Source organism: Aptenodytes forsteri, unplaced genomic scaffold (assembly GCF_000699145.1).
Source record: "Aptenodytes forsteri isolate BGI_AS27 unplaced genomic scaffold, ASM69914v1 Scaffold535, whole genome shotgun sequence".
NCBI classification, from domain to species: Eukaryota; Metazoa; Chordata; class Aves; order Sphenisciformes; family Spheniscidae; genus Aptenodytes; species Aptenodytes forsteri.
Genome location: NW_008795855.1, coordinates 571,140 through 598,334, shown reverse-complemented (window position 1 = coordinate 598,334; position 27,195 = coordinate 571,140). Strand labels below are relative to the sequence as shown.

At 38.5% G+C, this 27,195-nt stretch overlaps 1 protein-coding gene across 1 annotated transcript; it reads left to right on the top strand.

Moving 5' to 3' along the window:
• The first annotated feature begins 604 nt into the window (after positions 1-604).
• BUB1B (BUB1 mitotic checkpoint serine/threonine kinase B) lies at positions 605-27,195 on the top strand. The gene is made up of 23 exons (XM_009283718.1): positions 605-747; positions 2,276-2,335; positions 2,583-2,727; positions 3,851-4,047; positions 4,150-4,328; positions 4,448-4,641; positions 6,658-6,752; positions 8,915-9,141; positions 9,430-9,542; positions 11,231-11,328; positions 11,637-11,689; positions 12,167-12,247; positions 13,241-13,319; positions 13,711-13,813; positions 14,897-15,183; positions 16,130-16,299; positions 18,467-18,613; positions 18,787-18,899; positions 19,182-19,343; positions 20,077-20,219; positions 21,793-21,964; positions 22,354-22,460; positions 27,006-27,195. The coding sequence occupies exons 1-23, from the start codon at positions 605-607 to the stop codon at positions 27,193-27,195; spliced, it is 3,258 nt and encodes a 1,085-aa protein (XP_009281993.1).

Below are 27,195 nucleotides of genomic sequence, written 5' to 3'. Positions count from 1 at the left end.
CCCCCCCCCGCCATTCTGGAGCTGCGTAGCAAACGGCTTCTCCTCTCGCTCTGTGCTAGCGGGGAGCTTGCTCGCTTGCACGCTGTGGGGGAGAGTCTCCGCCGCGCTGCTCGTCCCCTCCGGACGTCGCCTCACCGCAGGGAGGCAGGGGTCGAGACTCGCCTGTAATGGCAGCCCGCTACAACTACGCGTGGGTGAAGAGCCACGGGGCCTGACCCGGTTTACGGCGCTGCTGAGTCTCCCCTCGGCGGGAGGGCGCCGCTCGCCAGCCTCAGAGAGGGTGACAATCCCGGGGGGAGGAAAGGAGCACGCAGGTGGGGAGGGAAACACCTTAATTTTAGTAGCCTTTCCTGCTAACATCACGTGCCTGAGATTCTTGATTGTAAAGAAGTGCTTAGCTCTTTTTTCATATAATACCCATGGAGGGGAATTAAATGCGTAATCCCCTCTAAAAGGTGGTGACATAAACGGTGTGCTTATGGCTACACAGAAAGTGTGTGGTGGATCGGCTAATGACAGTCAGATCTGTCAGGTTTCAGGTTACCTAATGAATCAATTCCTTATTGTTTTTGTTATTAAAACAGAATTTAAAGGAGAGGCTGTCATGTCGCAGGACTGCAACGATGAGTGGGAGCTGAGCAAAGAGAATGTGCAGCCCCTCCGGCAGGGGCGTGTCATGTCCACCTTGCAGGAAGCACTGGCTCAGCAGGAGACCTCCATCCACACTGCTGTTCAGCTCAAAAAACAGTGAGCAATGTTTTGACACCTTCTTTCCCCTTATCTTCCTGCCGCCTCATCAATTTTTCTATGTCTTATTTGACTGTGCTAATCTCGTAGGCATTAAAAAGAGCATAAAATAACAGAAGTTTAGTAACTGATCTCTGTGCTACTATCGCACTCCAGGTATTTAGGACTACTTCCTGTGGGTGCTGTACAGTATAGGCTACTATTTTTAGGTTTGCAATGGAGCATTTAAACAGCAAACACTAGGGAGATTCGGTTGTGCTTTTAAATATACTCATGAAGAAAAATACATAAATGTTACAAGGAGGAAAGCTTTTTTGTCTCTCCTACAATAATCTATCGAAGCAGCGTATTTCTTAGGATATAAATACTTCCTACTATCATAATATAGGCAATATACAGGTATCTCTGTGTGTCTTCTCTGGATTGCAAAGACACCTGAGTGGGCAAAGTCAGCTTGGGTTTGGTCTGTCTTGCATACAGTATTCTACAGATATGACTGTATGACTTCAAGGGGCATCTTGTGTCCCAAACCTATTATATTTCTGTTGTCTGATCCTCAAATTTGTGTGCCCTGTGAAGGCCAGGCTGACTTTGTGAAGACTGCATATTGTGTCTGTACTGTGTTGTCCGAATTGGAAGCACTGGTGCTTGTCATGCTGAACCGTCTGGGTGATTTCATGTGAAGTCAGCAGGGTCTATGAACACCTGCCCAGTACTTATTGAACCAGTGCTTATCAGCTGGATCTGGATTTTTCCATGGAAAGCCATGGAATTGTTATTGTACTGGGGTCTGCAAGAGGGTTTGTCCAACTTACTATGTTTGTGAGGTGTTACGGTTGAGCAGAGCCTTCCAAGAACAAGGGACTGCCTGGGGAGCTCTACAGGATCAAGTTAGAGCCACTGCTAAACAGAAGCTAATGTTCTTGTCCAACTCAAGCTGCAAGGTGGTTTTCTTTCTTGATGTGCTGCCTGAGGGGGAAGTCATGTTGTAGGGATGAAATGATGCACGGGAGTTGAAGAATGAGACAAGATGATGAATGTCATTGTGGCCACTTAGATGTGTCTTCACTGTGCTTTCTGGTGCAGTTCTGTAGTTGTCTGATCATCAGGCTTTTCCATCATCCATCCTCCTCCTATACTTAAATAAGGGACGTTTCATGCAAAAATTAAACTCCACAATATATCTGTCTGCTAATAACTCTTCATAACAGAACAAGCATTCTGTCAAGAGAGACCATGTAAGCTTTGGGGTAGTAGAAATTCTTGGAAATATCCTTTGGAAAGATGCATATCTGTTTGTGTTAAATAGTATTTCCTAGTGCTTTCATTTTGAAGAAGAGTGCAAAAGCTTATTTTTTGATTCTTCTGGTCTGAGTAAAAGCTCAAGTCTAAATATATGCTAACCTAGCCTTTTTTTTAATAGACCTAAAAAATGGTGTGAGTGAGAGCAAAGGTCTTAGTTTACAGTGTAGAAAACATCTTTACAGTTATACACATGTATTTATTGGATGGATATTTTTTTTTTTAGGGAGTTTGAATCAGAAATCCGATTTTACTCTGGAGATGATCCACTGGATGTCTGGGACCGGTAAGTTGCCTTTTATTTCAGAAGAAAGAATAGAAAGCTTAGATACCCTTGTAAAAGCTTGGGGAAAAAATATTCTAATTTAATAAGAAACTCATTAAAAGATAAATTCTATAACAGTTTTTTTGAATAATCTGTTGTGTTTCAATAATCTGCCTAATTTTTTTTCTAAGTCTCCTTATGTTGTACAGAAACAGAAGCCTTGTATCTTATTCAGAACTGACTTCCTATGAATATATTCCATCTCTAGGTACATCAAGTGGACAGAGCAAACCTTCCCCCAAGGTGGAAAGGAGAGTAATCTCGCAGCAATATTGGAAAGGGCAGTGAAAGCACTCAATGAACAGCAGCGATATTACAAAGATCCCCGCTATCTTAATCTCTGGCTCAAGTTTGTGAGTGTTTTGTGAATGTCTTGGGTGCTGCTTTTTCTTGGTACTCGTCATGTCATTTGCACACTGTTAAGCTGATTTTTGTAATAACAGAGTCAAAGAATATGTTGTACAACTAGTGCAATATTAGAAGTGTATCTCTGCAAATATGTTACCTACGCTTGAATTCAGATCCCCGCTATCTTAATCTCTGGCTCAAGTTTGTGAGTGTTTTGTGAATGTCTTGGGTGCTGCTTTTTCTTGGTACTCGTCATGTCATTTGCACACTGTTAAGCTGATTTTTGTAATAACAGAGTCAAAGAATATGTTGTACAACTAGTGCAATATTAGAAGTGTATCTCTGCAAATATGTTACCTACGCTTGAATTCCATTTCTCATTTTCCACAGGATCTTCAGACCTTTTTTAGAATCATTCAGTTTGGACAGCTACAAACTCCATAAGTTTTGTTTTGGAAAAGCTAGTTTGAATGAGTAGAGCTTTATTATTTATTTAAGGAGAAAAGAAAGTAATTTAAAGATACATTTTAAGAGTTATGTCTGTCCTACCAGTTATTTTAACTTCTAACTGTCTTGTATCCACATCCTCTGTTTAAGCAAAACTAAGCTGAGTGTGTTCTGGTCTTGCCCTGTCTCTCCATTGCTATAGTTTTTGTTGTTCTCATCTTCTTAAAGCAGCTTTTCTCCAGGTTTAGCTTCCTGAGCTGATTTACCAGTTCTGAAACTGATAAGAAATGTGTTGTATTTTATCTTAAGCTAAAATAACTATTCTCAGGAACACTAACGTGACATAGTTCAATCACTGAGTTATCTCAGATAAAAAAAAAAATCTAAGAAATGACTGACTTAAAATATGTAGGCTAGAATTAAGGGGTTGCTAATAATACTGACAAATACATACATGCAGTCAGAGTTTTTTCTCGTTATTCTTCTTCTCCTATTAAATTCCTTTACTTTATCCTGTGTACTATGACATGATACAATTTTATGTCCTGGCCTTACAGCTGCTCCTATGAGACTTGTATTGAAATCAATGGGATGCCTCTTGCAGGAGGCATCAAAACACAGACATCAACTTGGAATCCTTTGGAGTCCAATGTGATTACTGAAATACTTTGGTTGTTTCAGGGAAACTGTTGTAACGAGCCCTTGGATCTGTACAGTTACCTGCATAGCCAGGAAATTGGCACAACACTGGCACTACTCTACATCACATGGGCAGAAGTACTTGAGGCTAGAGGAAGTTTTAAGAAAGCAGATCTGATATTCCAGGAAGGCCTTCAGCGCAAGGCTGAGCCTTTGGACAAACTCCAGTCCCATCACAGGTAAGCTTCCAGCTAAAGGGAAGAACTTAGAGTAGTCTTATGTGCTTCAGTGGATACCTGGTACAGTGAAATTTATGCTGACTTCTCCAATATTTTTCTCAGGCAGTTTCAGACCCGTGTTTCTCGGCAGACACTACTGGAGCTTGAGGAAACTTCTGATGAAAAAGATGTGGGTGTTCTGGGAGCTGCAGAACCTCAGAGGAGTTCATTGGCAGATCTAAAAGGCAGGGGGAAGAAAAAAGTGAGAGCCCCAATTAGTCGTGTCGGAGATGCACTTAAAGGTACATTCAGTTGCTGAAACCACATATTATTATTGAAAGAGTTACATCTTTTTGTCGTGGAATTTGCACTTGAGTGTGACAGTTTAAAGGTTAATTTGCATAAATCTTTTTGCTTATAGCCACGAACCAACACAGAAGCTTCCAGACTCTAACTTCTCAGCAGCTTTCAAGTAATCCAGGTTTTGCTGTGTTTGATGAAAATTCAGCTTCTGGACCTGAGATTCCCGTACTTACACCACAGTCATGGACGGCACCTCCAGCTCCGAGGGCCAAGGAGAATGAACTAAGTGCAGGGCCTTGGAACTCTGGCAGGGTAAGGAGTCTCAAAATGGACTGGCAAAAAAGAGGAAGGTGTGTGTAAGCTGATGACTTCTTCTGATCCCCAAGACAAAGGTCATACTCTTTCTCCCTTGCCTGGGGTTTGTACCTATTTGTAACTACAGATCTTCCTAGCTTCTTCCTAAAGAGTCTCTGGCTATGTGTAACCTATTCAAGTTTAGGAAGCTGATCTTGCTAGAATAAGTTTTAAAAACTCTCTAGAGTTCTTAAGAAATTATAATTCTTGCTAACCAGAAAAATTGGTAGAGATGGCCTGCCAAACTGGAGGGCAGAAAAGGAATATAAGAGGGAAAACACTAGCCAAAGAAAGGGAGAGAAACCAGGCATCAGTTAATTCTGTAAGAAAGAATAGTAAGAGTTAAACTGATATCATACAATACAACCTGAAGGAAGAACTTGTTGCCTATCTTCTTATGAAAATAAGGCATGTACAGCATTCTGCAAGTCTGTTTTGAAGTGCTTGTGAAGAAAACAGAAGAGTGGAGATCAAAAGAACTGAAGAACTACTGTATCAACGGAATATTTACCCTGACAATAGGATGACAGAAAGTAGGTTCCAATGGTTTAAACTAATGCTGGAGACATGAAAAGAAACAGCTGTGCTACAGGTGTTTAAGCTGTTCTAGAGAAATGATCCAAGACATTATCTGAAGGAAATTAATCCTATGAAATCAAGTTTGTTTCATACATCCTTAGATAATCCCCAGTGTTCCCCTGTTCTTTGTACATTAGAGGGGAAGAATAGAAAGTAATCATGATAAAAATATTTTAGACTTCTCAATACAGAAGTTGTTATAAGTGAAGCTTAGAAACAAAAACTAGGATGAGGGCAGGGAAGCAAATACGCTGAAATTCATAGAAACTTCAGGAATAATTACTACCAGATACAAAGCAATTTAATTAAGTGAATGGAAAAGTTCAGTAAATCACAGGTTTAACTTAGCTGAGAAGAATGGGGAGGAAGAATTATTAATGTAAAACTTCTTTTATCAGTTGCCTTGCTTAGTGCTGCTTAACACATTCATTCTGGTCCCCAAATGCTTCTGTATTCTTTCAGTGTCCATCCTTAGAGTTCTCTCTGTTCCCCCTTTAATGAAATTTGTTAGATTTAATTAAAAAAAAAACAAACCACCACACAAACACCCCACCCCCACCCCAACAAAAAAACAACCCCCCAAAAAATCTGCAACTAACAGAAGAGTTGAAGATGTTTAATTCCCCTTCGCTGAAGTGTGGTGCTCATTCTGGCTTGTATTACAGTGAAAGAATAACCTTTTGTGAACACTTTGAGATATTAAAAGCTGCACAGAGGAGAGAGGCCTCTTTTTTATTGCCAGTGTGAAGGTGGCTAAGTAAACAGTTTGTAAAATGGTGGAAAAGAGAAATCAGTTTGTGAAATATCCCCACCATGTAACTTTTTCTGCTTAAGAGTCTAGGGCAATTTGAAATAGGCAGATGAGAGTAGCATGTTGTCAGACTAAATTCCATCTGTCTTCTCTTAAATAATGGACCCCAGAAGCAGTTAAGGGATTTTTGTGGTGTTGGGATGGCCTCTTGAGAGGAAAATTGAGAAGTCTGGAGGTTCTTGGTGGACAGCAGAAGGAATACTATCATAGAATTGGGACAGTCTTGGCTGAAAAATGAGGACTGTAGCATTTCTGGAAAACAAACAAGAGGAGCAACTGCAACAAGCCCAGCTTGACCAGCATTTCCTCAATAACAGAAACTAGGTACTGATGGGGACGTGCAAGAGGAGTGTGTCTTGCTTTTTTAGGTGCTAGTGCTCAGCTGATGGTCTGTAACTGTTTATGTATCAGAACAGAATTAATCTTTTAAATTAATCTTGGAAAAGTCTATCAGGCTTAATTTTTTTAAATAACAAAAACTACAAATGAGCCAAACACTTGGAAAAGGGAGATTCAGAGTATAGAGGAATGTAGAGTCTAAACATGAACCTTTAAGCTGTTAACATTGACTTTTCCTTCCTCAGCGTCCTCGCAGCAGTGCGAATTCTGGTATAGAAGTGCCCTGCCCACTGCCCAGTTTCACCCCGTATGTGGAAGAGTCAGCTCAGCAACAAGTCATGTGAGTCTTCAGTTTGCAGTGGGGATTGCATTTGAAATGATAAAAGCTGCTTCGTAAGGTTCTGACTTGTTTTGCCAAGTAGCCAAACCTCCAGATCTACAAGAATTTAAAAATCTGTCAACTTGGAAGCTCTTAGTACTTTAGCTTGACAGCAGAGGCTTCAGTGGAGGATGCATAAGGACATGGGAAGTATTTGACTATTGCTGCTCATTATATGGGAGCCTATATCACATTTATATATGCTAATTAGTTTAATAGCTTAACTTGATGTGTTTCAACAAAAACACAGTTACCTCTCTTAGGATGCTGTTTGCTATGAAAGCAGCCATGAATTGAGACAGGCTTATTGCTGTTTTCCTCTATTTTGGGAACTCTGTGCTCATTCTATCTGGAGTTTTATTCTGAAACAAGCTATCAATGTTTCCATGACAACAGTGTTGCTTAGGTTATCGAGGAGTATGCTGTTTCGCCTGAAATTACCTTTCTGCTTGTACTGTGCTCACTAAAATGCTGATAAAGCCCAGGAGATGGGGTTGCTCTGTTTTGTTAGAGCAGAGGAAAAAGCATTATTTTGCAAAGCTGCTTACCTGTATTTTTCTGTGGCTAATGATGGCCATAGAATACACAGGCTCTTCCTAAGAGAGAAGTGGAAAAGAATGTTTGATGTTACAGACAGCTTCCTTGGCTCTGAATTGCATGTAATCAAAGAATGCTGAAAGGTGGCTAACAACATGGATTTTTTTTTCCTGTGGGTGTTGTATGTTGCAGGTGGACTGCAGAATAGCTCTGACCAAGGACATATCATAATTTAGGTTAAGAATGTGTAAAAAATTAAGTTTCTGTCTAAGCTATAAGACTGTTTCTTGCTCCTGAAAGTCAGTGATGCCATAGAATTAAATCTCTTGACATGCTGGTCTCCCAGATGAAGACATTATTTACAGAAGGCAGCATCTCTTTGTACCAGGGAAAAGGAAGGAATGTGTGGGAACAGAACATCATGCTAAATTAGCTGTAAGCAGCTTCAGCAGAGAGTTTGTATGTAGTTTTATACTATGTAGTTGGAAGTTTAAAAGCAGATGATTTTTTTTTTTTTTCTGCCTTTGAGTCCATTTCCTCATGGTTGGTTGTCAACCAAATCAAGTCTGAAAGTGTTGTGTTGAAACTGTGTAAACATGGTGCAAATCATGGCATGAGTTGTCATCCGGAGATTTGGGTAGAAGGACCCTGTAGTGATCTTGGTAATAAGCCCCCACCCCCCACAAAAAAAGCTTTAAAAAGCCCAACCATTTGGAGCACCTGTTTGCCTCATAATCTCCCAAATGGTCTTAGGGTTGTGAGTCCATTCGCGTGCAAAACAAAATTTGGAACTGTGCACTGTTTTCTCTTTTGAACTAACTATTTACCCAGACCACAGGGTAAATTTTTCAAGGTCAGTTGTTCAGATCATCTTTTATTGAGGTACAATTGAGGTATTGCTGGACTCATCTGGATTACTGGTATCTGTAAAACTGTACAAATTCTGGTTTCTCTCTCCTGAAATTAGCATGTAGCACTTTCAGAGAGCACTTCCAAGCTAAGAAATTGACTGCTACTGTTTGTTTGTTTTGTAATGGGGCACTTCATTTCTGTCACTCAGCATGCAAAACATTCTCCTTGAGCAAACTACCCTCTTATTGTATCTTAAGTCTTCCCTGTTTTTCTTAATCTAAAATGCCAGGCTTAATCTAGTCCAAGATCTTCCATTTTTAAGTCCTGCTGATTCTGGTTTTTTTTTTTCTCCTCCCAGATAAACTGTTTTGTAGGATGATTAGGGACTTGTCACCTGTGTGGTCACACAGATCGATGGAGCTAAAGTAAACATAGATCCTGCTCCAGAATGCACAGCAATTCAGAGTATCATAAGAATTTTATTTGCTCTTGACTGGGCCTTATTAACACTTTGTTTTGGGGGGTTTTTTGATTACACAATTCTGAGTTGGTATGCTTGCCTTTTATCTGCTATCATTCCATTTTTCTTGTTCATTTTTCCTATCGACAAAACAGAATGTCTTCAGGCTGTTCTACAGCTAGTTTCTGAAATTAGCTATTTTCTCTCCTATGCTTGCTTTTCTGTGTTACAGTGAAGTACATATAAGTAAAGTAATAACTGCATGTTTTTCCAGGACTCCCTGCAAAATTGAACCCAGCATAAACCGTGTTTTAAGTGCTCGCAAACCTGGGAACGAGGAGGATCCACTACAGCGAGTTCAAAATCATCAACAGGATACTCAAGAAAAGAAAGAGGTGGTGATGTACTGTAAAGATAAAGTTTATGCTGGAGTCGAAGAATTTTCTTTGGAAGAGATCCGAGCTGAAATCTACAGAAAGAAAGCAAAAAAGAAAACCGAAGGTATAATTCAAAAGGGGAAGACATAAGACTTTCTGAGATGGAATCATAAAATTATACTTCTTATCAGCATACAGCTGTCTGTTATTGCAGCTGCTTTTCTTTTTCTACTGGAATAGTTATTTAACTGCTCTGAGGTACAGAGAAAGTAACATATCTGACAGCCTTACATGTAAGCCATGAAACGGGGAAAGAAGACCAGAGGTTTTAGCCCCTTTAAAAATAGTTTAGGCTTTAGCCACAGATTGCATGTGAAGTATGCGTTGTGCCTTATAAGCTTTTCCTCCTTAGAGGAGATGCAGGCCATAGCACAGAAGAAGGAAGAAATAAAAAGGAAAATTGAGGAGCTGGAGAGAAAATTAAAGAAGAAAGATGACGACAAGCAGCAACAACCACGTGAACAGGTATTGTCCTCATTTAACTGTTCTTTTACAAATAGCTACTATTTTAAGTAAAAGTACCAAAGGAGGAAGAATATCTAATATGTTTCTCTTTGGCTAACAATTTTTAAACTTTTTGAAAGGATGCTTGTCTATTGTATGCATACATCACCCAGTAAATGAATGCTCAGAGAAATATTTCTTTTCTTCTCCCCCACTTGTCCCCAAGCTGTATCCTTTCACTGTAGGAATATAACTGAAAGACTTCAAGTTTTGTAGTGTTACTTTACAAGTATTGTTAAGTTATTTAACAATCAGACAAGACACCTTATGCTAAGGTATAAACTTCTAAATTTTTTTTAAGTAAAGGTATGCCAAATGCTTAAGGGCGAATTGCTCTTTCTTAAGCTCTATTCACGTGTGGTTTCCTTTTATATAGAGAATTTGTAGTGCAAAAGAAGACAGGAGAAGAAGCTGGAACTAGGGAAAGAAGTGAAGGGTTGCAAAATGGTGTGGGCTAACCCTGGTAGGCAACTAAGCACCACACAGCTGCTCACTCGCGCCCCCTCAGGGGGATGGGGGAGAGAATTGGAAGGGTAAAAGTGAGAAAACTCATGGGTTGAGATAAGGACAGTTCAATAAGTAAACCTAAAGTTGTGCACGCAAGCAAAGCAAAATAAGAAATTCATTCACTACTTCCCATTGGCAGCCAGATGTTTAGCCATTTCCAGGAAAGCAGGGCTTCATCATGCATAACGGTTACCTGAGAAGACAAATACCATAATTCTGAATGCCCCCCCGTCCCCCAGCTTTTATTGCTGAGCATGATGTAATATTGTATGGAGTATCCTTTTGGTCAGTTTGTGTCAGCTGTCCGAGCTGTGTCCCCTCCCGACTTGTTGTGTCTCCGCCCCTACAGCATGAAGAACAAGACCTTGATGCTGTGTAAGCACTGTTCAGCAGTAGCTAAGCCACCAGTGTGTTAGCAACACTGTTGTGGTCAAAAATCCAAAACAGCACTATACCAACTGCTATGAAGAAATTTAACTCTATCCCAGCCAAGACCAGTAGACAAAACCCGTATCTGATTCATCTCCAAGTTTTATAGATAGTAGTATGCTCTATTATTTATTAGACTTTTTTCCTTTGCAGACCAGTCTCAAGCAGAGTATCCTTCAAGCAAGTATACTTTGGTGTCATTGCTAGGTGGTGTTTAAAGCCCAGTATTCTAATAGGTTGCAAATAACAAGTAAAAGTTAATTATTTTAAAGCTTTTCCTTTTCCCAGCTTCATCAGTTGGGCTAATAAAGTACGTTCTCTCTCCCTCTCTCTCCCCACCCTCCCTTCCCCATTTCCAAAACAATGCCATAGTAGTAAATATTTTAAACAATGAAATACAAAGTGTTGTGATTTTGATGTAAGCTATGTAACTGCTTACATATGTCTTTTAATAGTTGCAGTATAACTAAAATCTCCTATGAAAGTTCTATATGGTTGCAAAGAGTAAAATTATGCATTTTAACTACACTAAACAATAAGAATGGACTTTTTTCATGCAAGTAAATTAAGTACAAATAAAAATGGCTAAAGACAACTATTAATCCATCAGGGCTTTAACAACCTACACAGGATTATCATAATGTTCTTGGAACCTTGTTGCATGGCTTGTGATTCCATCACTGTAGAACCAAAATACGGGTTTGTTTCTACAGCCAACAGAGATAACAGAAGCGTCACCACCATTGGGACTGCAAGGATTTACTTTTTCCAGTGCAGCAGAAGTTGGGGAGAAACAGCCTCAGCTGCAAAGGTAATACAGGATTTTCTTTGCCAGCAATGAGAAAATTTGTGGGGATAATTAGTTATGAGTAACATGGAACACTAACAGATAGCCTGTTTCTGCAGGCAGAATGGAACGTACCCCTAGGCTTCAGCCTGTAACCAGGATCTGTAATCTGTCTTTGTATGTTTTCAATTATTTCTCTGAGGGATCTTAATTTCTTACAAGTAGGATATGTCAGCTTGGCTTGCCTTTTTTTTTTTTTTTTTTACAAAGTTTACTTATGTTTTGTGAAGGCGTGAAAAATACAAGAAACAAGTTTGTAACTCTTTTCACAGTGAATTCCAGGTCTCTGAAGATACTCAACTACATAAACCATCTTGTTCTGAGGGTAAGTATTTAAATTTTTTACCATTAAGGAGAAGGCTGTGTTAAAGGGAAGTGTTCTTTATATGAATAGCAAGACTGCAACAAACTAAAAACAAAAGTCTAGGTGGATTAGAAGAATGAAAATGAGAGCATGCTAGTAGTGCCTTTAACCATATTCAGCAAAAGACCCAGCATCTGAGGTCTGAGAACTGTCACTATTTGAAAGGACTTTCAAGCAGAAGAGCTTTCTTCTTTTTAATAGCTGAAGAGCTTTCTTCAGTTTCATATATGCAGTCTTACTAAAATCTGTAAAAGAGTTTAACACTAACATTGATACTATCTTAAGTCCTTCTTTTTCCTCAGAGGATTTGGTAGAGGAATACAATTGGAAATTATATTCAAATTTTGTTGTTGGGAAGGGTGCCTGCTGAAGGAATTGACCCGAATTGACTACTGTTACTGTTGACAGAGGTTATCCAGTCTCTTGATGTATGCCCAGATACACAAAGGGGAAGTGTGTTTTTAGACTCTGAGGATGAACAGGAGGAACAGAGAGATGAGGCCAGCCTTGGGAAAAAAGGTACAAATTCTGAAGCATATTCTAAAAACAGCAAACTAGCTAACATAATATGGTGGTAAAAGTTTGGTTCATTAACATGACAAAACCAAGCCTTTCTGAAGAGGTTTCTTTAAATGTCATTTCTGTAACTTCCTGCTAGGACTGGTACTTTTAAGGCTGTGTATTAAATGTTTTAAGTAGCATTGGATACGCTGTTGTGGAAAAACTGTTGATATAATACAGCCTCTTGGTTTTTCTTTACAAATGTAAACAAGTTTGTAACTCTTTTCACAGTGAATTCCAGGTCTCTGAAGATACTCAACTACATAAACCATCTTGTTCTGAGGGTAAGTATTTAAATTTTTTACCATTAAGGAGAAGGCTGTGTTAAAGGGAAGTGTTCTTTATATGAATAGCAAGACTGCAACAAACTAAAAACAAAAGTCTAGGTGGATTAGAAGAATGAAAATGAGAGCATGCTAGTAGTGCCTTTAACCATATTCAGCAAAAGACCCAGCATCTGAGGTCTGAGAACTGTCACTATTTGAAAGGACTTTCAAGCAGAAGAGCTTTCTTCTTTTTAATAGCTGAAGAGCTTTCTTCAGTTTCATATATGCAGTCTTACTAAAATCTGTAAAAGAGTTTAACACTAACATTAAGATTGATACTATCTTAAGTCCTTCTTTTTCCTCAGAGGATTTGGTAGAGGAATACAATTGGAAATTATATTCAAATTTTGTTGTTGGGAAGGGTGCCTGCTGAAGGAATTGACCCGAATTGACTACTGTTACTGTTGACAGAGGTTATCCAGTCTCTTGATGTATGCCCAGATACACAAAGGGGAAGTGTGTTTTTAGACTCTGAGGATGAACAGGAGGAACAGAGAGATGAGGCCAGCCTTGGGAAAAAAGGTACAAATTCTGAAGCATATTCTAAAAACAGCAAACTAGCTAACATAATATGGTGGTAAAAGTTTGGTTCATCAAAACCACAAAACCAAGCCTTTCTGAAGAGGTTTCTTTAAATGTCATCTTCCTGCTACGTTCTTCTCCATATTTGATGAATCCTCTACTTTGGCAAATCAAAATATAAGGTAGAATTATTAAAGACCTAGATTTCGGAGGGAGGGAAAACTGAAGTATCAAACCATTTTCTGTAGCAGCTGAAATACAGTACTGCTTCTTGTATGGATGTGGGGTGGCTTTTTGTTTTGTTTGTATTTTTTGTTTTATTTCATTACTCTACTTGGGAAGTCCATGATGAGGAAATACTGTCCTGTTGGTCATCCTCAGTCTAGAACTATTTAAGCTGCTATGTAAACTTTCTTCATTCTGGAGAGCTGTATATATTGCAGTTTACTGGTAGTTCTGTAGTAGAAAGTGGTAGATTGAAATTGTCGGTAGACTTAAACTCTTGAGAGGAATCTCTGTTGAAGGTCGGAAGCTACTCTAATAAATATTTAATGGACTGTAACTTTATCTTAGCTGTTCTGCGGATCATACACAGAAAAGTGCCCGGCGCCCTCTTGCTGTTCGTAAACCTTCAGATTCTCTAACTGCGAAGGAAAACGTACCACCAGAAGCCTGTGTAAGGAAACAGTTTACCCCGTAGCAGACTTCCTGTCAAGGAGAAACCAACATAGAACGTCCGACTGTTGAACTGAGTGAGATTGGCTGGACTGACATGATGTGCGATAAGCAAGGATTCTAAACTCCTGTCTGGCATGGCAATACTTGAATTGGGTGATGTTAAGATTACACTGGAAATGTCATGTTTTTATTAGGCTTTAAGGTAGCCAATACGGAGATGATGGTAAGGTGTCTTCCAAATTTTAAGCAACTGATTAGTGGCCAGGATTACTCACGCTGAAACTTTAAAAAGTTTGTGTGATGAAGAGTTGCACTCTTAAACACTGCCTCCTGTTCCATCCACTTTCTTGCCATGCGTCCAAGCAAGCATCTCAGCTCCTGTGTTCCTCACCTGAAGTACCATACGCTTGACTCCCTTAAACCTTTGTATCTTGTTTCCTAAGCTGTGTGTCTTTATGGGGCAGTTTTGCAGGTGTTTGTAAAGCTTTCAATAGAGGTGGTAGTTGCTGTCTCACCAAAGGACTTGGTTACTGACTGCATGCCGCAATAGACCTTTAGACTGGTTGAGTGAGAGGATTTTGTTCTGAGCTGAGAAGGATTTTATGTACAGCTACAATATGAAATACTTATCAGGGTTAAGCATGGTAAGCATCATGCTGATTTTGGTTCTAGAGTCAGTCTGGATAACTGCATAGTTCTGCTTTACATGTTCTGTGTGTCTTCAACGCCCAGCATTTTAGTAAACACTTCAATAATATGCTTATAACTGAACTGAAATGCACTTCTGTGGTGGCAGATACTAAGTAGCCTTTAACAGTTCATGGCAGCCCTGCAGCACTCTAGAGGTACAAAGCTACCCTTTCTAGTTGGAAAAAAAATATGCAACTATATTACAGTTAGGGTTCAATTACTCAATTTGAATGAGCAATATAAGTAGAGTACGTGAAGACTGAGTGTCAGATCCACGTTGGAAGGTGGTGGGGTGGAAGAAAGGGGAGAGAGAAATGTTCAGCTTTTAAATAAAAAGAAAACTTGACATAAAATCTACAGGCTTTTCACTGTCTCTTCCCACTTTTTTCAGGATGAGCTGAATGGAATTGAACCTTTGACTGAAGATGCAATTGTGACAGGCTCCTACAAGAACAAAACCCTTTGTGCCAACCCAGAAGACACGTGTGACTTTGCTAGGGCTGCCCATCTGGCCTCAACGCCCTTTCATGGGGTGGTAGCTCAGAGAGTCCCAGCTCCTGCTTTTTCACAGGGTGTCCTGAAGGAAGACTGTCCAGAATCTAAGAGTGCACCTCTGAATCAGGAAACGCTGGTTTGTGAGGGAGCGTACAATGAAGCTCTTTGTGTAAATAAACTGAGGTAATGAACAGCAAAGCATCTTAAGCCCCTTTTCCTGTGTGTCTTGTCTTTGGTTGTGGTTTTACTATTCTGTTGCTGAAGAAACAATTTTCTGAAGAGATCAGAATATACTGAAGACAGCCATTTCTCTAGCTCTGGGTCCATTTTGCCTTGAGCAGATTTAAGAGGCAATAGCAAGCCCACTTGGCTTTTCAGCATTACTGCTGCGGGACTTAACTCTATGCTTTTTCTACCAAATAACTTGCAAAGAAATTAATAAACACATTCTGTCTTTGTAACCAGAGATTAAAAGTAGAGTCATTGGTTCCTTTTATACTCTTATGCTTCTGTACTTATTTTAGTATATAAAATGCATCTGGTGATTATGGCTTAGATTTCTTCTACAGAGGAGAAAAGCTGGAGAGAAGAAAAACTGGCAAACAACCTCCTGTTTATTTTTTCTTTACAATGATAAACATCCCTTGTATGGGGTTTTCTTAATTTAGAACTGAGTTTGATTCGCTAGTTGTTAGTATGTAAACACGTATACCATGCTGAAGGCGTTTGTTTACTTGGCAAGTTCCCTGGGAAACCATGCTGATTATAATTAGGAAGGAAGAGCAAGAGTTATTTCCCACCCAACCCTCCACTGCTTTAAAAGCACTGTAGGTCTGAATTTTGGTAGCTAAGGGAGTAATAAACATTGAGAATGTCTTCTGTTGTAGCAGTCATATTTAATGGAAGAGAAGATAACATTAATCTGTAGACTAAGATTCTGAGTATAAACAATCATTGAAGCTAAAATGAGGCTCTGACATAACTATTGGCTTTCCATTAAGGATGGGAAAGGACTTCTTTAACATAAAGAAGTCTGGGAGTGCACAGTATCCTTTCACAGTCACTAGGCTGGCATTATCTAGATACCGTATCTTCTGAAAGTCTGAATAGTTGATGAATTTATTTACAGCCCGATCATGGAAGCAAGCCTGGAAGATACTCGCTCGTCAGGTTCTTCTGTCTCCTCAGGATCTTCTCTTTCCTCTGTTACACAAGTATCTACTATTAAATACCTGCATATCCCTGAGAAACTGGAACTTGCTCAGAGCTTGCCTGCTGAAACGGTTACTGATTCTGGAGGTATCAGTGAAAACATTACTGGTTAGTACTAAACTGAGCTTCACTCGCAACAAATAACTTGCGGCTGTCACTAAACTACAGTGCTTTTTCTGTACTTTCTATATTCTACTCTGCTTTCTGTGGATTTCCCATTACTTTGACTTGTGACTAAACTTGTGTCTCCCTTGTCAGAAGTAGTAGTGAGGTATACAGTACAGCATGCTTGTCAGCATGCAAACGATGTAAATATTAAGCTGATGGAGAAGTTATTTAAGGTATTAAAGCAGGAAGTGTGTAGGAGTAATGAGGTCAAATTCTGGAATGAAAAATTTGGACTGGATGGTAGTGAGAACTTCTAAGACAGCTTTGTTTTCTTTTCTCTTGTATTTTTTTCCTCGCTGTAATCATACTGTTTGTTCTCCTGATGTGCTGATAAGTGCCATGTTGAAAAAGGTGAATATGAATTGGAAATCTAGTGAAAGTTGCGTAATCTTGGTTTTAAATTTGCACTCTTAACTTTGCTGTAAATTATTGTGCTGCTTCGCAGTATGGTTTTTTTTCCTATTGAAGGAAAACAATACTAGTACTTAAATAGTTAATTTCATTTTTTTTTCCTTCTAGTCAAAGACCTTTGTTTCCCTCTGTTATAAATCTTTATATTACGGTTAGAACAGGAATGGTCACAAAAACCCTTCAAAATCTGGCCTGTAGAATTAGGTTCGTGTTGAATGACGATTTTCAAGGTGTTTAACCTGCTTTAACTCCTTTGATTTCAGTTTATGATTTTTTTTAATTAGAATTGTGTATCTGAAAATTCTCGGTGTATCTACTCTAGAGAAGAATACGTTACTGTGTGTCTGCAGACTATTTTATGATGAAGCGTGCTCGGGACCTGGAATGAAAATACAACTAGGAGAAGAGTGCTGTCACTGAAATAGCTGAAATATTTTGGATAGATCTTACACTCATTTTTTATTATATGCACTAATCTTTAGAGCAAGATGAAGAATTTTTACAGATTCTTTTCAGAAAAAGAAGGCATTTGTTCAGATGTTCTAATGGTCCTTTCTTAAACTTTTGATGATTCCCCTTGCTTTTTTTTCTTTCTTTCTGCACATCTCCCCTGGACAGCAGTTCTCAACCTGGATGTAGTAATTCTACTGAGGACTCCTTAACAGTGCATAGAGCATAAAAATTACTTCAGATGTCTTTCAGTTTATTCCTGTAAAATAAACAGGAATTCCAGTAAATTTCATAGGTTTGTGATGGTGAAGTATTGTAACTCCTATTTAGCCTTCAACCTACAATGTCTTCTGGATCTACTTTCATGGAATTACTTCCTGAGCTATATCTTAACTGCAATGCTTTTCAAGTAAATATGAGTATAACAGTAGGCAATAATACTTTGATTCTTACCTTTGTACTGTGAAAGCTTAAAATGTTGTCACCCATTACTAGTCATAGTCTTTGGGAGAGGAAGTCAGTAGAAGCCATCTAGTTCTGCTGTGTTTTACTTAGCCTGATCATTTGAGATCAACGCTTTTCAGGCTACCTTGGTTTTGTACAGAAGAACTCATCTATTGAATGGTTTTCTCTCTGTCCTATTATGCAGGAAAATAAACCCAGAACTACGTGTAATTATCTTATGTGTCTTCCAGGAGGTAAAAGCCATTACATTCTTAATATTGCAGTGAGCAGCAGAGTTGGAGTCCAACTTTGTTTTCCTTTTCTTACATAAAACCCCTGCTGTATTCAAAGGAGTGAATTTCAATAAACCTCTTCATTTAAAAATCACAAACTGATCACTTACTCTGGACATAAATTTAAAAAGGAAGTGTTAATTTGCAAAATGAGTTTGAATTCTGCTGTGGCTGAGCAGACGTACCTAATCTAATTCAGAGCTTTGTCTCTTGTGAAAGATACATTTTACATGATGCTCCAATAGAATCATTGAGACCTCATGATGAGATAGTCTGTAAGGTAGTTTCAAAGATGAGTGTTATGTTCACTTCACAGAACAAGAAACTATTGGAAAGAGATTAATTGACTTGCTGAAAGGTGATGCAGTAAATCAGTATGCAGATGGAAAGCTTCCAATATCCAGGTTACTTTTTCTTGACAGATATAATCAAGTCAGAGACTCAACACCTAATTTCAGTTCATCTGTTTCTATTACTTGTCTTCCTAGGTGATGATGTAACCCAGTTCTTGTGGAGCGCTGAACAGCGTAAAAAGCTTTTAGATCCTATGCCAGAGTCATTGACTGCTTCTTCAGATTTTCATTTGGAGACTGGCGCTCTGCCTGTCATGGAGTTTGAGAAAGATGTTGAGCTAGGTAGGTATGCCAGACACTCTACAGTGCAAGGGATCTACTTATGTTCTGGTTGGTTTGAAATATGCTTCATATTCACCCTCACTAGTTTTCTGTGGTGTAGACGGGGAATAACTTGAACAGCCTGGGTACGTGTATTTGCTGTGACAGCTCATGAATGTAAACTTTCATTACAGGAAATGAGACTTACTGTATCAAACGGGAATATTGGACCAATGAAGAATACAAGATGTTTTTTGCCATTCCAGCTAACTTTCCCCAGTTGGATGCCAAGGGGTTTGCAATAAAGGTAACACGTATGATGGTTATTATACAAGAAGTGTGAAATGTTAAAATCTCCTCAGCCAATATAAAGTAAAATGTAGTAAGTTTGGTCTTAATTTCTGAATTCCGTGCATGAAGTTTGCTGCTTCAAGTCCTTTCTAATTGTTGATATAGATTAAAAGTTTCTGACTGTGGAAAATGTCTTCCTTGGTAAAGTGGGGAGGAAAAAAAGATGATGAGAAGAATATGAAGATGAGCAATTTTCGCTTTATTCCAAAAATAAATGTTCTTCTGTACCTTCTTGTAGGTGTATTCTCAGCCTGTGCCTTGGGATTTTTATATCACACTTCAGTTAAAGGAGCGTTTGAATACTGACTTTGACCAAAGCTTCAGTGAGAATTGCAGCTGTTACTTGTATCAAGATGGCTGTGCTATTTTGCACAGGGATATAAATCGCTTCACGCTTGGGGTCAGTACAGATAAACAAAGTACAATTGTAGAAGACACGAACTCTTGCATAGGTACCATTAGTGAGTTTTGTTTGTCATTATGCTCATTACTGAAGACAGCTTCACATGTTTAATCCTGCAATCTAGATCCGCCGGTTTTTGTTTTATCTATATACAGATTAGGACTGTCTTATTATAGCCTTAGTTAGAGCTGGTTTCTCATTCATAGATCATGTGCTTCTCGGAGACAAACTTGAACCGATTTTTCACGTTTTCTTTATTCATGAGTGATAAACAACCTGAGCCAAGAACCATATGTTATTGCACAGCAAGGTTTGCATCTGAAACTCTTGTTTAACTTGACATCTTTCAGTAAGCTCCAGTCTTCCAGTCTGCTATAGCAAGGTCATAGCATTTAGTGTCTTGCTGAAGGATTTACATTTTAAATAAAGTCTGTAAGTGCATTTTGAATTGTTGCATGTAAATAGGATATAAATTAAAAAGTGATTTCAGTCTTCAGTTCAATTTCCTCCTCCTGATCTTTTGTCCACTTCTGAATAATAGTGTCTCCTAAGAGCTCATGGTTCTTTTAATTCTGGCTGGGCTGATCATGGGCAAAATGTGATTATACTGAATTTAGGGTAGGACTGTTGTCTCTGTACAGATGAGTTAGGAAACAAAGGTGAGCTATAAATATTTCACTTAATCTAAGGTAGAATGGCATATAGATACATGTTTATTCCCTGTTTCCAGGATGTTATTCGTGGCTGTAAGTCCATCACGGAGGAAGTTATCCTGCTGGTTGTTTATAATCTTCTGGGTGTGGTAGAGAAGCTCCACAAAGCAGAGATTGTCCATGGAGACCTGAGTCCAGAGGTGTTCTTTCTGGGAGACAGGTTCGTCTCTTTCTATGAATATGGGAAGATATATAATACTCAGTTTCAGCTACAGCTCTTGTGCTTTTGTAATTTCTCCTGTTTAGTTGGGGTACTGATATTGCAGTCCAGTTTTTTTAGGCTATGGTGTATTCTGAAAATAGTGAAAATACTTTGTTTAGGAATAAACCTTTCTTTTCTTTCTTTCTATAGAAATAGTATACAGTGATGTAAAACTTAGCAAAAACATTTTTTTTAGTATATTGCCTGTGTTCTCAAGTTTCTACTTTACCAACATACTGGACAGCTAACTCAGTATTGGTAAATAACTTGCCTTCTGGTTTTACATATCTGAAAAACAGGAAATTAGAAGACAAAGGGCAGGTGGGACCGGAATATCCAGACACTCTCTTAAACAGATTGTTTAGCTTCTGCTACAGTCCAGCTTGTAACTTGATGCACAGATCTAGCTTTCTTCTTTAAGCTCTTTCCCATATTATGTTAACAAAGTCAGATATCCCTTGAAATGTGATCTGTGAACTAAGTGTGGGAAGATAGTAACTTTGGAATGTCTAATTTTTCAGATAGAATTCCATTAGAAGACATTCACTGAGCCTGTTCTTAGTCTTCACTGATATGGTAAAAATAGCTATTAACTTTAAATGTATTTTGAACCTACAGTCATCTAACATGTGCACCCCCAATATATTTTATTTATAATTTATTTGTAATTATTTTATTTATAGAATTTATTTATAAATTACATACATGTTATATACATATAATACTGAAGTTCTAATATTTTCTTCACACACCCCAATGGATTGTCTTGCACATCCCTTAGGGTGCACACATCCCATTTTGGTAGTCACTGATCTAACAGTGGCATGATGGACTTGGATATCTCCTTATGGATTTCTCTGTGGCAAATACAAACCAACTAAACTGCCAAAAAGTTAGGATAATGGTGTGTGGGTTTTTTTTTTGTTTAGATAGCAAAAATTATCCTAGGATAAGTGCATAGTATCAATTACAAAATATGCTCATAGTATACGAGTATGTAAGAAGAATAGTAGTGAGAAGTGTGATTTGTTTATATTGTTGGCTTGGCAGTACACATCTGTATCTATACATCTATCATCTATACAGATATTCCTAACTGCCCTTTCTGTTTATCCTCCCTAGTGTGTAGACTAGGAAAGATTTTTTTTTTTTAAAGTGTTACGAAGCTTAATTCTTTCTTGTATAAAGTATTCTGAGATCTTGAAGGAGAGGGAGGAGTGCTAAACATTATGCTATTTTCCCATTCCACCAACTGTGTTTCAGATAACCGTGACAAATATCAAAACAGCGTCATCCTTAACCCTTCAGTGTTTCCCACTGCTTACTCTGGAGATACTAGTGTCATCTCTAAGCTTCATGCTGCCAGCTGGTTCCCCATCCAGGGGTAGTCCTTTCAGCAGTAGTTCTTAAGCTAACCATCAGAGGGGAGCATTGACATAGCTAAGACTCACCTTCACTACGCTGTTAAACTTAATTTAAAAAAAAAAAGTTTGTTGGATTGTCTTATGCTTCATTTGCTTCCTCTGCTCAGGATCTGTGATCCATTTGCTAATGATGAGATGACAAGAGCTCTGAAGATAGTGGATTTCTCTCATGGTCTAGATTTGAGATTACAGTCTCAAGTAAGTTTGCCCAACAGCTTTCCAATATCTCAGACCCCTCATGGACAACAGCTTCTGGCGAAAAGTTCTCTTCCTTATCAGGTGAGTATCTATTTAGCAGGACATCTTAGTTTCTGTGTTTTGTTTACAAAATCTCTGTTTTCTTAAGTAATATTTTGCAAACTCCATGGAAAGCTCTGATCAATAAATACTGAATAAAGAGAATTTTTCATCTGATTAAATCTTTGTCATTAAGTGAAGGGAGTAGCAGCGCTGTTGAGTGCCTGTGACTACTGTATTTATTTAGGAACCTACAATAAGACCAGAATTTTACTTGTTGAAGTTTTCTTGCTTAGCAGGTCTCTGGAAGATTCTGATGCAAAGGCCAATTCAGACTTAAATGTGTAAAAGCACATTTTGACAGTGGGAATCTGTAGTGGATTGCAGAAATTGACAGAAGTTGAACTTTCTGATGTTTGTTGTGATTGCAGGTAGACTTGGTTGGCATTGCAGATATAGTCCATTTGATGCTCTTTGGGGATCATGTCCAGGTCTATCAAGAGAATTCCATCTGGAAAATCAGCCAAAACGTATCAAAGTAAGTCCTTTTGCAGAGAAGGCTGCTGGAAAAGAACAGACTTCTTCTAACTTCCCTCACTTTCTTTACAATGGCACCATCCTCAAAGCTTAGAACACAGAACTTAGTGCTGTTGTTGCCAAAAGCATTCATTCTGTGGGGACTTAAATTTTGAAGCTACTAGACTTCTTCATTGTATAGTAGCCTTAGTGCTGTGAAGGAGACAATTTTAAGCTCAATATGAGTCTAACAGTCCAGTTAAGATGATTATGCTTTTTCTATCCTTTCAGACCAGACTGCTTTAGTCTCCCTTTTTACTTGATAGACCAAGCTTGGAGAAGTTTATAAGTGGGTGGGTGGTGAGGAAAAAAATTACACGAGCATGTTGCTTTAGAAATGGAGATTATTTGGTTTTTCTGCCTTTTTCATTCTAGGCTCTGTTGAAGGGCTACTAAGACACTGATGCCAGGGTTCTGTCTGTAACAGTTGCAGAAACAGAATATGTGCACAAGAAGGAAAATAATTTAAAATTATAATTTAAGATGCATCTGCAAGCAGCTTCTTTTTGGAAGCTGCTGTCTGTCCTCAGGTATTAATTTCTACTGCTCTCTTTTAGCCACATGTTTTGGCTATAAGACTACTCTGCTTTCATCTACCCTTTGTTTGTTCTTAGACTAAACACTTGTTCACTGTGTTAGTCACATCCTGCAGAATTTTATGCCTTAGCATTTCATAAGGATTTTCCAGAGCGCTCTGCTCATGACAGAAATTGCTTGACAGGTATCTGCATTCAGGATCGTGGTATATTAGCTACACTCGCTGTGTGGATATACTTCTATAACCATTGCTTTAAGAAAACCTGCTACCAGTCTGGGAGTTGTCCAGTTCCCTAGCAACCTGCATTACTTACACCTCCTAGTTTGTTGTGTTCAACCTTTGAAAAAAATCTCATCATCTTAAGCTGTGTGCAGGGGAAAAACACATTTTTCTTTACTCACATGTATCTATTTTTCTGTATTGTTATAGACTGATACCAGTAGTTACAAGGCTATAGCAGGCTTCTGCCGAGTACTCAGTACGCATGCCATACTGTACTCTGTAGCTTTTGTTTTTTCTTCAGAGGATCAACTTACAGGACTAGGCTGTGAAGAACAAAATCATCAAGGGTGACTGTTCTCTGAATATCAATGATGAATATCAATGAGATGAATATCAATGATGTATAGGTTGGCAGTAAATACATATACTGCCTTTGTTTCAGAAATACTAAAAAAAAAAAGGTAACTAAATCATTGATGGAGACTGGCTTTTGCTTTCTACTGACAGATATTCTAACGTTACATATCTTTGAGCTAAGTAAATCTGACCTGCTCTGAAAAATAGGACTTATGTATATTAATTTCTATCAGAACATGATCTTTTTCTAACAACATTCTGTTGGGATAGAAGGGATTTCAGATGATAAGTGTTGTCTCTCTTTTAATTTAATTTTTTATTATTTATTTAATTTTTTAATTCCACAAGAGATTAAATTGAGCTACTGCAGATGAAGCCACGCAAGGCCTGATTTGAGAAGGTAGGAACAGGGTGTTGGGGACCTGATCAGGATGTGGGCATGACAAAAATAGCAATAACTGTCTGGATAACCAGAGCAGGAGGAGCTGAGTAGCAGGTACAGTAAGTCTGAGTTTGGAAGGATAAATCTGACCTGCTCTGAAAAATATGAATTCTGTATATTAATTTCTATCAGAACATGATCTTTTTCTAACAACATTCTGTTGGGATAGAAGGACAGATTTCAGATAAGTGTTGTCTCTCTTTTAATTTAATTTTTTATTATTTATTTAATTTTTTAATTCCACAAGAGATTAAATTGAGCTACTGCAGATGAAGCCACGCAAGGCCTGATTTGAGAAGGTAGGAACAGGGTGTTGGGGACCTGATCAGGATGTGGGCATGACAAAAATAGCAATAACTGTCTGGATAACCAGAGCAGGAGGAGCTGAGTAGCAGGTACAGTAAGTCTGAGTTTGGAAGGATAGGGCTGGCTGTTATGGGGAGTTTGGAGGGGAGGGGTCAATTGGAAAGGGATTTCAGTAGAAGTAGAACTAGAAGTAGAACTTGGAGGGAGACTTGGGTACAAGGGGAGTGAGACCTGTGAAGGGCTAGAAGAGACTAAGGAGGAAGAAGGTAAAGCCTGGGTGTGAGTTCTGTGTAGCTGGAACCAGGCTGTAATGGCTCATCGCTTGCTTGGGTACATCAGTTACCCAAGCAACTTTTCTTTGGAGTTGGGAGTACAAATAAGGAATTTCCATTTTCCATCCTGTCTTCTACTTTGCTTCTGAAAGTGTTATAGACTTACTATTCATCTTCTATACTTTTTTCAATATCACGAATTCCAAGGAATGTTTGTATAGGTGCTTTAGTTACATGTTGTACTGAAGTCTTATATCAACAGTGTAAACAGGGCATTTCATTATGTGGGAATAAGGAATCTGCACTGAATCTTTTTTCAGTCACACATAGATCTTTTGGTGTGTCTGGCTCTTATTAATTGATGACATTTCCTCTAGTCAATTTGAAACTTTCAATAAATTCTCAAGTAATCTCTGACAAGCAAGTTTACTGCTGCAGGGAATCTTCATCCACCAGAAGGGGCTGCACAATTAAGCACTTCCCTGTGAGAAGAGTCGGCTGATCGATATTAATCTTGTGCTTTATCCTTTGAATACAGCCGTGCATGGCAATGACACCTGCAATACTCATGAAGACACAGGATTCCTTTTCCTATTACTTTTAGTAATTCTACTTTTCATTTGTAAAGATCATGTTACTTCTGTCCTTTCTGCTAAAAGTTCTATAAGTGACTTGGAAAGTGTGGGGTTTTTTTTTCTTTGGGTGTTATTTTTTGGGTTTGGGTTTTTTTTTTTTGAGGTTTGTATTGACAGGATAACTTTCCTCAAAGAATGTTCTGAGAACTTAGACAGTAAGAAATAGAAAGAAGGCTTCTTACTAGAAGGCTGGCTGGTGTTAAATGCAACGACCGTGACCTCCTTATCTTGGGAAAGCCTTTTTGAAAAAGGACTTAAGTTTTGTTTAATACTTAAAAATAATTGAAGGTAGTAGAATGACTGGTAAAGCCACTAATTTTACTACCGGGTTCAACAAAATACCAAAGCAGTGGGGAATTGCAAGGCAAAGCACAAAATTGTTCTTCTAAGGCCAATGGCACTCAAAGCAGAACCCACTTAAAAGCTGACAGAATGAATGCAAAGCACTTAAGTCAATGTTGTAGTAAAGACTTCTGGAAAGGTAGAATGTGAATTCTCATCAAGTGGTTTTTTTCATCTTTGAGCATTACTATAAGGTTGACAACCTGTTTTTCAGGGGAGGGGGTTTTAGCATGTTACCATTATTAAAGAATGGATTTGGAGATTTTTCACTTCCAGGAGTGTTTAGTTTTTTGATTTTCACTATACTATTTTAGGAAACTTCATCTGTGCAGGCTTATGTGAGGTAGTATATAGAAGCTGTGTTTGAATTTTTAGGACTATTTTTGTCACTCATAACTCCTTAGACATCCTTACCAACATGTAACCTCCTCTGCTATGCCTCTTACTTTGTCTAAGTGCATGAAGGAAATGGCCTCAAGTCTTGAATGTTTATTTTTTTTGGTTAGGTTCTGTATGACATCATTATTTTAGAAAATGTAAGAGTTACTAGTGTAACAGTACAGGCCAGATTCCTTCTGTGACTATGGCTGCTGCTGTTTTGTGAGTCACTTACATAAAGCAGAGGCAGATAATTTGTTCAAAAGCTAATGTAACTCCTAGCTTGCGGGAGAAACGTGCTTCAGTAGTCAGCAGCAGTGCAGTCTATGGATTTCAGTACAAGACTGAAGAACAAAGGGTTAGCTCTGATATCAGTTTTCTGAGACTAATGAGTGAGTTAACCTTTTTATTCATGTTGTGTGGGTATATCTGTGAGACGGGATTTATTACTATTAATTGTCTTTGAAATGTTATCTATATGAGAACTCTGGCAGTTGGAAGGCAGGGAAAAAAGAAAGTAAAACTGTCTGTAAACCACTCACTTTTTTTGTATTTCTCTTGCAGCTTTCCTTTAATATTGACCTGTGAACTTAACTTGCAAATGGGGGAATAAGATTTACCTCTACCCCTTATTCATGAAAGGAATCTGCCAACTTTGTTGGTTCAAAGGATGCTCTTGATAACTCCTTTAAATTAAAAGTGCCATGGCTCAATGTGAATGGTGATAGTGGTCAGGTACACTAGAAGAGGTAACTGTAGAAATAGTGTTTTTGATAGGCCTGTGAAACAGCCTGTCTAGTTACTATCCAGAAGCCTATGGGAGAAAGAGGAAGGGGCCCACACATATAAACTTAACAATACATTCCTAGTTTTCCTTTACATTTACTCATGTGAGTGAAATTATTATTTCAGACTTGGTTTTCCCAGGGCATTTAGTGCTGAATATAAATGGAAGTCTTGACAGACATGTTGTGTATGCATACTGTTTCACTGAAAACTGCTCTATTTGTTTTAGGACTGTTGACAGTGATTTCTGGAGTAAACTTTTTGGGAGAATTCTGAATGCAGATGGTAAGTCCACAGTGCCTCTGCTGAGGGAGTTAAGAGAGGAAATAAGTGACATGTTTGACAGCTGTTTCCAAGATCGTCTTTGTGAATCCTTAGCTGCACTGGGAGAAACTTCCCTCTTGGAGAACTTCCTGTGA